Below are 12,555 nucleotides of genomic sequence, written 5' to 3' on the forward strand. Positions count from 1 at the left end.
CCAACTATACATGTGGTAGGTGCTAAAGAGTGTTTAAAAGACCTTAATTAAATGGATTGTCCAATAAATTTTATTTTTAAAAAAAGTTTTCCCATTGTTAGAAGGATTCCTAATAATACTTTTCTATTTATAGGGCTGCTGTCTAATGATTTAAGCCCAAGGTACTGAGCCATGTGCAAGCAGGATTAACAGTGCATTGTGTCTATGCATACTGCTTAATATTAGTGCTTGTGCACATAACATGGGGTTCTTTTCCTCTTGTTAGAGAGATTTCATTTGTAAAGAGACAAAAATTGCAATAATATGGAGGGTCATAAAGCCAGAAAAAAACCAGACAAAAAGGAAACAAATTGTCTATATTAGGCCAACTCGTAACACAGACTTTTTGGAAACGCCTGCCATGGAAAGGAGAATATTTCTTTTTATCACTAAACATACAGCATTTTAACTTTTTTTCCTATATGCCCTGAGCTAACCATAAAATAAATACGTTAATAGATGTCTTTGAAATGGTTGGCGTAACTGAAGGTGGTCAGTTGGGACTGAAAGAGAATTGCTTTGCAGCAAGGTGACTTCACTGAAACATTTACGGGTTTGTATTTGCTTACACAGTATTGATAACCTTAAAGTATTTCTTTTAAAAAGGAACAAACTGAGTAATGATATTTGTAAATAGAAGATGGTTATGCTTCATCTAAAATTCCTTACTAATTTACAAAATTACTTTCTGGTTCTGGATAACACTCGTTATCTTGCATGCACTTTGATATTTATTTTGTTGTCATTTTGAAAGGCGTAAGGCACTGTCAAGGGGTCACATAGGGCTGATAACTCCTGAAGCTTTGGTTCATATCAGTTCAAAGGTGATGTTGAGACATAAGTTCTGTGAATAAATGGGCTGAAAGTGTGTTTTATCCTCTAGATTGAAACGCAAACTGTCAACTTTAAGTGACTTAACAAGAACGTGTTCTTTCCAAAGTGGCAAATTAAATGCTGCTCATTAAGTAGTTTCTGAAATGCAAAATGAAGTGGAGCTGCAAGGATTTAGCTGACAAGGCTTTTCTAAATGTGTGTTGGTGTGCAAACACCAGCACCTCACCTTGTGTCTGCCTCTGCCTTTGCAGAGAAGGTATCCCTTAATTTGCAAAAATACAGCTTTTTTTTTTTTTTTCCAGATTTGCATAATTAAGGTATTAACATGTTTCACTCTTTACTCAGCTGTGGGAAAAAAATTTTCAAATCCAAAGTAAAAGTAGTATTTGGCAAGGAATGGAAGGAACCAGTGGGTTGGTTTTTTTCCCCACAAAACCCCTGTGTTACATGGGAGCTGTCCTTGGCTCAGGGGAGGCTCCAGCAGTAGATCGGTTTTGGGGTAGAACATGCGAAGCTTGTGCTATGTCTTTGGGTGTTCTGCTTGCTTGCAGCCAGCTCAGAACACAGGTTTGAGGAGTTGCCTGCATATGGCATTTTCTACAGCACACGGGTTTGGGGGAGGTTGGTCGCTGTTACTGACACATTCAGCCCATGTTCTGGTGCTGTTTGTTGGGCTTGGGCAAGCCTGAGTCAGGAAGGTCAAACCAAGCTTTGTATTTTGAAATGCAATTACTTTTTTTTTTTTTTTTTTTTTAAATCTGTTGTCAGTGCCTGGTATTGTAAAATAATCTGCCTGAATTGCCTGTAAAAACTTTTATTCCACTGAGACTGACTGGTGGCTTTTCACTGAAGTTACACAGCCATGCTTGTGCTGTGTATATTTGGATTTCTTTTTCTTTTTCCATGTTAATTTGGATGTTTGCTCGTTCGTGTGCTTGTTTAATACAAATCTACTGCTTGATTAAAAAATACATCATAATTGTAAACTGTTTCCTGTGGCTTGCTCCCTTGTGAATGCTCAGTTTTGAATATTTTTTGGGTGTGCTGAATGATCTTTCCTAATTATTCTGGTTTTGGGAATGGATTTAACATAGAAAAAAATTCTTAAATGGAAGACATTTGACTGGTTTAGCTGCGTGCTTTGAGAATTAGCTAGTGTTCAGATACAAAAGGGTGTGAAATGTGGAAGTTGTCCTGAGATTGTGTGAATCTGATCTGTGAAGATGACATGTTTCTAAAAGAGGATGGAGGCTTGGAAAGGAGTTTTTTTCCTACATTTTCTGATGCCATACATTACCTTTCTGGCTAGAAGGAATGGTAGAATATTCTGGAAGGAAATTAGGATGTGGAAAAGAAGCTTGAAGTCTACAGACAGTGGGTTTAGGTGCTAGTGAGGACTGACTGGATTTCTCCACCTTGAACGCTGAGGGATCACAATGGTCCATTATGTGCTTTGGGTAGATTGATTTGGTTTTCTGATTTTTTTTTTTTTTTTTTTTTTTTTCTGGGATTTATAATTCTGTAGAATATAATGTTTTGTGGTGGGGAACAACTCCTGAGAAGGAGGTTTTCAGCCTTTCCTATAGTGGGGCGAGCTTCCCACGTACTTTGGAAAGCAATCACACGTGCAGCTTCTCAGTGAGCCAGAAGAAAATATATGGGGGAGTTGCAAATTTTTAAAAAAATTCTGTCATCCTAGTGTTGTGAACCTGAAAATCATATTGTACAGGTCAGTTATTATTTTCTCCTGTTAAGATCAGTGGGAGAAATTCCTTTTCCTATTAGCTGCAGGCAGGCTGAGCACCATAGTCACAGTGTATGTTGCCCTTCCCAAGGTTTCTGACAAGTAGATGCTTGTTTAAAATAAATAAAAATGTTTACTTTGTTTGCTCAAAATAAGATGCAAATGAATAAATGCTTCTCCCTCCCATCTGTCTACACCTTTGTAATTCAGAGAGCAACTAGCTTAATATTTTTTTTATTGTTAGTCTGTGGATGTGGTTTTCTGTTTATGAGGAATATTTTGAGCTGTTTGCTGACTATGAATTTTAAGTGCAGAAAAGCAACCCATAAAAAATAAGAAACTGAACTCTGGAACTTTTTCATGGGGTCCTTCGAGCAGGTGAAGTAGGATGCTAATAGCTAGTTTATGATAAACGCTGCTAAAGCCAGGCAGTCGGAGGAAGAGGCAATAAATCACACGAGCAGGTGAGATGCTGCTGGCAACGCCGCCGACAGCAATCACAGAAAACTGTTTTCTCCTCAAATCTTCCCTTCAGTTTAAAGTAAAACCGGACCTTGTTTATTTGTCCTTAACATAAGCATCAGCGTAATTTTGCTTCAGTTCAATCTCGATGGGAAAGGAAGCAAAACCATTTTGTTCAGTAAATGATACTTAAACCTGGTTTCCTGTAAGCCTAAATAGCAGTCATCTTGCATGTAGTGAATGCCATTAGCATGTTGTCTACTGTTAGTGATTTGCCTCTTATTAAATTCCTGACGCTCTACAGATGGTAAAGGCAGAACTACCGAGAAGAGTTTTATTTGATCAATAGAGCTGAACTTTTTTTCCCCTGGAAACTGTATTTTTTAGTGATCTATATGGTTATTTTTGTCTCTTTTCTTGTGGTTTCCAAGCCAGATACGGGTTAAATTTTCATCTAAATTATTAGCTGAGCTCATCCCCACTCTGCAGTCACATACAATGGTGAGTTCTCTCTCAAAAAAACCAAAACCTGAGGTGGATGAGAGACATCAGCTGCAGACAGTGGGTCTGACCTGGAGAGGCTATGTCCTAACTCTTGCTGGGGTGTCTACTTAGGCTTCTTAGCCGTGCCCGGTCAAAGCAACAGCTCAGTTGCTTCAAAACTTTGTTGCTCTTCGCAAGTCTAACTGTTCAGCTTGATGTTATGTTTTGCCTGCCTATTTTACTGTCGGTTAACGAGTTTTCTTTCCTTTATCTTGTATATGATGGGATCTCCGCTAGACAGAGGTAACGGTGGGGGACAGTTGTGTAGCTGGACCCTCGTGTGGTGGTGTTTGTTGGTGGTTTTTCCTAAAACTGTTCCTAAATTAAGCCTTGCTTTCACCATGCTTCTGTGCTTGCATGACTTGGTTTCTGTGGAATAACCTCATCCATGCCTACTTTTCTTTGTATGAATTTCATTTTCCTTTGTGTGTGTGTGTTCTGCTGTGTTCTTAAAACAGATCACCAGTGTGGATTTCAGTGTGCACCTCCTAACAGTTTTATGGATCCTTTTCAGTCTTTGAAGCTTCAGTAGATCAAAGGCACTTGGATTTTTAGTTTAGTAAGAGTGATTAGCTGACAAAACACATTATTTTTTTGGTATTTGCGGTATTTTCTGTTAAAACAAGGTGTAAAACAAAAAAAAAAAAAAAAGGAGTGAGAGAGAGATTGGGATTGGTATCAGTCCTGGTTCTCCTAGTGAGGTTGTTAAACACACTCCTGAATTGTATGCTTCTTATAAATACATGTTTTTTGGTAACGTAGATCATACTTTATCTCCATGTGAAATGGTTCTTGGCTACTGCTACAACAGAGTATAACTAAAACACTATTAGTGAAATATAATAATTTTCTTTTTGAATCGTATTAAAAAACCTGACTTTTGTAATACGAATCTTTCAAAGAATCAGACAATTTTAAGCAGAAAGGACATAGTTTTATTTATCTGTATTTTAGCTAGGCTAAAACAAACTGTATTGGTGTGATTCCTTATCCCCTATTTGAGATGGGGAAGCACTGATCTTTGCAAAGCACTTCTGACAGATTTGAAGGCTGGAAAAGGTCTGCTGAATATGAATGAGATAGTAGGGGTGTGTGTACGTGGTGTGGCTTGTTGGTGGTAAGGATACACATAAAGCCTTCCATTTCTCTATTTAATCTATTGCTTTATATTCTCTTTTTGGGATGTGGGCTGGATGAATAAATAGAAATTATCCCAGGAGCGAGAGAAATTTGCCGATGAGGACAGCATTTTTTATGCCCTTGGAGAATGTGGACTCATTTCTTTTTCCGACTACATCTTCCTCACTACAGTCCTTTCCAGTAAGTACAGTGGGTTTTTTTTCTCTGCAGTTACTGCTTTTTAAGTTTTGAAGGTTAACAAGTTTGCTATTGTTGTCTACATAGATTTCCCTAAAAGGAATTCTTGATTGCTTGAAACTTGAGCTGAGTGAATAATTGCTATTGCTTTGTCTGGTTTAGTCTTAGCTTCAAGTGGTTCAGAAAGATAAGCAGATCGATGAGTTCTGATGATTTCTGTCTCATTTTAAAATGTGGCAAATTTTTTTTTAATGAGTCATTTAACCTGCTGTTCAAAACTGTAAACGGAGATGTGTTCTTGAGTTGTGTTCATACGATATTTGTGTGGTTGGATGAATACTGCTTTCCAGCTCTTCACTGGTTACAAGACTCTTCAAACTTTTCTCCAGCTGTATTTTCCCTTGGGTAAGATCAGGCTTGTGCATGATGTAATCCAATGAGGAGAGAAGTTAAGCTGTTTACATTTCAACAAGTATCATTAGATACCGTCTGTCTTTTCACCCTGCTGTGCTTGACTTATATTTGTGATATTTTTGTGATCTGCTAATCTGTTCCAGTGAAGTCTTCTGTACTTGAAGTGCTGGCACTTAAAAATTGACATTGTTGGCAAGAAGCAGTGAAACTGAAGCCTTTGGTAATGTCAAACAGCATTTCTAGCCTTTCTTCATGGGGAAAGCAAACTCAAAACCTTCTTTGCAGAGCTTCTTTAGCCCCTTGGAAGGTGCAGTATCACAAAAGAGAAGTCAACAGAGATTCCAATTGCTTTTCAGCCCCATTAGAAAATGTGGAATAATGGGGAATATACCACTGTCCAAATGAACTGAGTCATTTTATTTTCAGACATTAAAAAAAAAAAAAAGGCTTTACATGGCCATCTAATCCTGTAGGTACCTCTTTCATCATGACCCTATTATAGGAATTAAAAGGCTGAACATTCCTGGTTTACTGTAGTCCCCCACTGCTACCTGCTTTGTGCTTCAGGGACTCAGCTGGGTAATTCACTGATGTTCTGTAAAAGCATTACAGGTGCTTTATTTTTTTCCCCATGTTCTTGCATGCTATAATATGGACAAATAAGCAAGGCAGCTCTTCTGTTACTGCACATGCATTTTGGAGGATCAATTACAGGGGGAAGCAAGGTTCAAGGTCTGGTTTGTTGTCAAATGGATGTGGTGGGGGAAGATCTGTATGTGACCTTCATGTTGTGGAAACAAACTCTGAGAGATAAAGCTAGTTCAATCCAGGGAATTTGTTTTATGATTTTAATATCCTTTTTTGTTTGACTGAGTCTCAGAATTGACTCTTAAGACTTTTGCTGTTCTTTTCTTTCATGAGTCTAGCCTGTGCTGAAATTACCTAAGGTATTTTCACTTGTGTATCGAGGGCTTTTAATTTGAGTCTCCACAGATGACGATGAACTCGCAAACCTATAGTATCACATTACTGAATGTGGTTTAGAAGACACTCATGCCATTAGCTTTATGGCTGTGCTGGTGGTGAACAACCCCCTAATCAAGTACACAGGGCACAGAATTAATTTCATGTACTTACATGGGCAACAAGAAGAGAAATTGTTCTTGCTTTGGTTTGATTCCTTTGTTGTGAAAATAAAAGGGACCACCTTGTGTTAGAGTACCAGCCAGCCTTAATTTGGAGGGTCATGAGGGAACAAGGAGGATTTTTATTCTTGTTCTCAGGCTAGTAAACTGTGTTTGCAGTTACTGGGGAATCCGACTAACAAGAGGAGACAGAATTGGGTGTTTTGTGCTTTGAGGAATGTTTTGAGGAGTGGGCAAGGTGGGAGCTTTCAAAAAAAGAGGGGGGAGGGAAGAAAAGAGAAAGGGGGGTGAAAAAGTGTTTTGGGACTTTTAGGCTGACTTGTAGGTATTTTGGGAGTTTGCTGAGTGGACATTGAAGATGGAGAAATGTCTCTGGAGCTACCTTCAAACAGTGATTCCCCAGAGGAAGAGTTTTGTTTTCATTTTTAAAGCATTGGCTTTTATAAAAATAAAACTCCCAAACAAACCTTGCCTTGTGGCTACATAGAAAATTGACTGTTATGCCACTCTGGTTTACTCTCCTACTAGTGAATGTTACCTGGCAGGAATCCAATAGTTCCTGATTATTTTCTTTTCCTGGGAAATAAATAAAGTAGAATGAGGAAAGTACATCTTCAGCTTCACAGTTCAATATTGGTTTTCTCACTGTGTTGTTTAAATAACCCAAACATAAAGCATGTATGTGGGCAAAAGGACTGTAGATTGTCAGATAGCTAAACGCCACTAAATATTGAGAAGGGAAGGTGGTGTATTGAACATTAAAGCAGGACAATCAGAAAGGGAGTGTGGGAATGGGTCTGGAGGTGGGATGCAGGAGGGAGAGATGCTACTCTGCTGTTGTCAGAAGTGATGGGGAGGGATCAGTCACAGTCTGGTCTGGCTTATTGAACTCAAAACTGATCAATGATAACCTCTAAAACCAAGAAACCTGAAAGGGCTTTGTATTATCATGCTCTTCAGGAGAGTTACACACAGCAAGTCTGCCAAGACTGCTCGTGCCAGTCTCCCTGGCTCTACCAAAAGTGTGGCCAGGCTTTGAGAGTGCTTCCCAAAGCTTTTCATTTAATTTGTCTTTGCAGCTTCGGCTGAAGCTCACTTCGGTTGTATACTCTGAAACATGGACCGTGTGGCAGCTGCCAGGGAAGGAGAGGAGGAGAGAGGGCTGGAGGCTTCATCTGTATGTTGCTCACAGACTGCTGTTTGCATATGGCACAGAAAGTGAAGTCTGTCACCATATTTTATTTACAAGTGGTTTTTCTCTCTAGCACTGTCTGTTCTTGTCGGTTGCTGTATTTCTGTGAAAATGTATTTTCAAAGCGACTAATAAAATAGCATTTAACTGATTCAGAAAGTCAGCCTTCTATTAAAGGCAGTGAGGGCTGAGTGGCCTTGATGATACCCCACAGTTTTGGTTGCTTCAGCCACTCCCTGTGTTTTGGGGCAGAGGTAGAAAGATGAGAAAAACATTAAATAAGCAAAATGCCAATGGAATTTCCCCTGGGTCCTTCAGATGTCATAGTAAAGCAAAGAGATCACTTCCCTGACCAAAGAGGTTTTTGCCTTTGGACTTGCATAGCAGGTGGAGGAAGGCGAGAAAGAGCTTTTCCATCATCAGCAACTGCAATTTCTGAGCGAACGTGGCGCGTTGTCCGGGCGCACTAATGCCTACTTGATTAACAGGTACTGAAGGAAGCTGGGCATTGGAAGAATAAGTCAGTGTGGTTTCTGTAATTGGACTGTTGCTGTGTCTGGATTTACTCTTCCTGGAAGGAGAGTTAAATAGCATAAGCTCAAGCCAAAGTAATTACTTTCTTGCCAGGGCTCTTGTAGCAGACCTGCTGCAGCTCCCTTCTCCTGTGGGTTCTTTCTAGAGCGCAGCGTGCTGCCATCCCTTATGGGTACTAGCCTGCAGGAAACCTTCTACTTGGAATAGATTAGCTTTTTTTTTTTTTTTCTTTTTTCCTTTGTTTCCCCTGCATAGGAAATAAATCCCAAGCCATTTAGCTCGGGAAATTTTTTTTTTGGCTGGGTATTGAGCACTGTGTAGGTCCCTGTGATGGAGATGGCGTGGAATTCTCTCCCGCAGTGCTTCACACAGGCAGTGTGATCTCCAGGGTCTGCAGTGTGGCTGTTTTGAATATGTATTGCTGGCTGACACGAATGTCTCCAGCTTCCTTCCCTGCCACGACTGAGATCTGTTGTCTTACCAGTGGTGTTTTAATCCTGCAAAGCAGTATGAAGTGCCATAGGGCTTATTCCTACAAGAAAATGAAAGGCTGCTTTCGCTTTATAGGAATATTTTGGTCTTGTTCATGTTAATTTTACCTTACTCTTCCAAGACCCTCCATTTACCTACATGCATATCCCTCGGTCCATCTCATCCACACTATATGGTGCAAAGATGTCTTCAACCTTTCAGCCAGCTCAGCTGCTGCTGTGGGGGATTTCTAAGATGTATCCGATCAGCACAGAGATCCTCTTTCAAGGGATGTCCCAACTTCCAAACATAAGCCTGGGTGCTTCATGTCAGACTGAAAGGCGCTCTGGCTCAGCATTCCGCTCCTGCCATGGGCTAGTAGCTGTGCTGAAGGACAGAAACGGGCCAGATTTCTTGCAATTGGCAGTTTGGGATCTTCCCAAGCAGAGCTTAACCCTCTCCAGTTTGAAAACCAACATTAAGCCATGGGATGTTCTACCAGCCTCTCTGCCTGCAGCCTTCACTTGGTTTTTCTCTGTTCATTCCGTCACCCCTTGCACTGGCATGGTGTGATGGGCTGATGGATCTCCACCAACCTCCTGTACCACAGACGACAGTGAATTTGCACGGGGAAGGACTACTCTGCATGCAGCACTTGTTAGCCTGAATGAGAAGTTCCAGAAACTTACTCATGATGAATTCTACAGAATCAGGAAATAGAGTAATTTTGTGTCTCTCACAGCAGTATCCCAGAACCTGCAGATGTTTCGCCAGGGGTTCCCTGGAGAGGGCAGCTTCTAATGGTCTTTGTCTGGAGCTGCCATTTGCACAGCTTGTTTCTAGGCCCTTATTTCAGAGGGAATCTTGATTTCCAGCAGTGCTCTGAGTCATGTGGTAACCAATGAGAAGCTGTTGAAAAGTAAATCTTGTACTCCAGCCAAGGGGCTGTCACATTCTCTCAAATCTCTGAAACTGAGGCGGACGTTTGTCATTGGTGTTAAAACCAAACTACAAAATTTGATGTCAAAATTACAGAGTCTCTTTGGTTCACAAGCTAAGAAACAAAATAGATAAGTGAAACAGCAATAATTTTTTTTTTAATTGAAGAAGTAGAAGAAACATTAAAAATGGGGTCATCTGAGACATCAATCCAAGGAAGAGCGTACTCATACTTAGCATGAGTTTCTGTATCTGGAGGTAGCACACGTAGTACAGCTCTCCAAAGGGTGGATAGAGCATCCATTCACATGACAGATCCTTTAGCTGTTCCTTACACATCTGATCCATGTGTTTCTGCACAAGAAGACAATTTATTTGGGAATTTAGCTGTCAACTGTACTAGTTAACTCTTTCTTTCCTTTTTGTTGGGCACCTCTCACTGTTTCTCCTGGCAGCGTGGGCACATGCAGCTCAGTAACCTTGGAGCTTGGTACCCAAGCAGGGCTTGAATCCACCTGCCTGAGGCATGTGAACCTCCAGTGTGGATTTAGCACGAGGAGCTAACAAAATCTTCATTTCTCTTGGCCTAGGTTGTTTAGGGCTTTTCTTAGTATTAGTAGTTGTTGCTTTTTTACTTTGTATGATGGCAGGTTCATTATTAGCCACTTCCTACCCCTTTCCCCATGTGTGCAGCTGCACTGGTGAGCCAGGGGTGTCAGTCCAGCCAACATGATCCAGCTCATGCTGCTGGGAAGTAACGCCTACCCCAAACATGTGCCAGAAATAGAAATAGGGTATACTTCTACCGTGTATGAAAGACCAGTTTCTCCACTCGTGAAAGCAGCATTGTATTTTGGATTTTAACTGGAATTTGAAAATCGAGTGAAAACTTGATTTTCTGGGTGTTAGACTGCTTTAAAGCCGAGGTTTATATTTGAGTGAGGCTTGTATGCTTAAGTTTTAAATGATGCATTTGTATTTCAGAGGTAATTCTGATTTGATTTTGTGATAAGAAGTAACCCTTAGCTATGTAAAGATATTTTACCTTTAGAACTGATGATATTGTGGCTCAGTCCCCTTGCTGTGGACGCTGTTTTTGAGCTGCCTGTTATTTACACTTCTGGGTTGATTAACATTAAAAAAAAAAAAAAGTTGGTGGGATGGTGGGGTTTGGATTTGTTTTCTAAAATATTAGAATAATTTTAAAGGAAAATATCTGCAACATTAGGACAGTTTAATAGTTTTTTTTCTCCATGTTCATTGCAGCTGGGGCTCAGCCATCTATATTGTATGGGTAGTTGCTTCCCTATAAGGCTGTAACTTGTTCTCGAAAAAATATTACAGCATTTGGGGATGCATTATGTGAAAGTGCATCATCTAGTTCTCCCCTATTAGTGGTGCAGTCACTTATAATGAACTAGATAGTGCTGCTGGCTGCAGTCTTGTAAGGGTGAGCTCATCTCTGACCCTGATTCTTTCCTTCAGACAGAAATGTTCCAATTCAAACATATTCAGAAACATTTTTTTAACTAAACTACTGCTGTGTGGAGTCAGACAGAATAATGACCATGCTAATTCATGTCACTTAAGGGGGGGGGGGGGTGGAATCCTGATTAATCTTTGGGGGAAAAAGGTAAGGGTTTTTTTTTTTAATGCTGTGGCCTTAAGAAACGGAAATGGAAAAATACGGTTATAGCTGCAAGGCTTGACCAGCCATCTCTCTCTAGATGAAAATGTCTCTACTTTAGGAGGACTGTGTTAATTTTGTATTGATTATGAAGATACATTTTTTTTCAGCTTCATGGTAATATGGCCTTTGTACATATATTTTTTGTAGTTTGGGATAGATGGGGGAGAAGCAATCATAGCATATTTAACTCCTAATGACTGTTTTTTCTCAAAATAACTTCCCAGCTGAATTCTTGATTTTTTCTTCCCACACTGGCGTTGCTGGTGGAGTTACTAGGCTTTGGGATGATATGGGAGTCTTGAGCTGCTTTGTGTTTAAATTCCCACCAAAAGATGAGTTACTTGAGGGTTTTCAAAGGAGTACCTAGAAGTTTTACTTCCTCTAAATAACATCACCAAAACCCCACTCTATTTTGCGAAGATTCTTAAATGCATCTGAAGAGAGCGGTGTTTATTCTCCAAAAGTGTATTCAAAATGGTTTTCCTAAAATGGAATACCTCTGGTTGAGATGGATGCTCTACAAACAATTTTTGTGTGCAACCATGTGTACTCATGAGTTTCAACAGGAGTCAGAAGGAAAGGCTTGTTGAGAGGTATCTGTTAAAGTGTGGAGCACTGAGTTTGGGATAAACAGAAGATCAAATGAGTGCAAAAATACTGAAATGTGGATTTTTTCCTCAGTGAGCATTTATTGTCTTTCAGAATGTACTGCTTCTGGTGAAACTAAATGGCAATAAAGAGCAACTGAGTGCTGTGAATTGGTCCACTGAATAATTGAAAATAGTTTAAAATGGCATAATTGGCTTCAAGTTGCTGTATCAACGCATCTAATCCCTCAGAGGTTCCCTGGGGTTTTATACTGATGGATTGAGTAGGTTTTTTTCAGTGTGGTCACTGCTGCTGTTTGTCATCCGTTTGTCTGGTGGAGGTTGCTCACCTTTGTAATGTTACTGTGTGTGACTTCTGCTTTTCTTACTGCCTTTCTGTTCCCAAATACTCAAGTCAAGAAAAACATTAATTGTTCTTCGTGCTAACTTCCCGGTCAATTGAAAAAGCACTTGGTGTGTGTAGAGCTGGTGGAGCTCTGGCTCTACAGAATGATTTCAACCTGATCTTTCTAGATATAGTTACACATATCTTAGAGCTAGGAATAGGTAACTCATTAATTGGTATTGGTGTGGGATCCAGTATCATGTTTTCATTTGTATTAATGATTTGGAGGAGTCATTAG

General features: G+C 40.0%; 1 protein-coding gene across 3 annotated transcripts in view; it reads left to right on the plus strand.

Annotated features, from left to right (window-relative positions):
- The window catches only part of MICU1 (mitochondrial calcium uptake 1), a 111,033-nt gene that overhangs the window by 54,489 nt on the left and 43,989 nt on the right, over positions 1–12,555 (plus strand). For 2 of the 3 annotated variants that reach the window (XM_074924397.1, XM_074924401.1), the window contains one exon: positions 4,828–4,942. In XM_074924397.1, coding sequence (XP_074780498.1) covers positions 4,828–4,942 — 115 coding nt within the window. Of the gene's footprint in view, positions 1–3,859; positions 3,866–4,827; positions 4,943–12,555 lie in introns of all 3 variants that reach the window. The other variant, XM_074924400.1, reaches the window with a different exon arrangement.

The sequence above is a fragment of the Athene noctua genome, chromosome 21 (genome assembly GCF_965140245.1).
Source record: "Athene noctua chromosome 21, bAthNoc1.hap1.1, whole genome shotgun sequence".
In the NCBI taxonomy this organism is placed as follows: domain Eukaryota; kingdom Metazoa; phylum Chordata; class Aves; order Strigiformes; family Strigidae; genus Athene; species Athene noctua.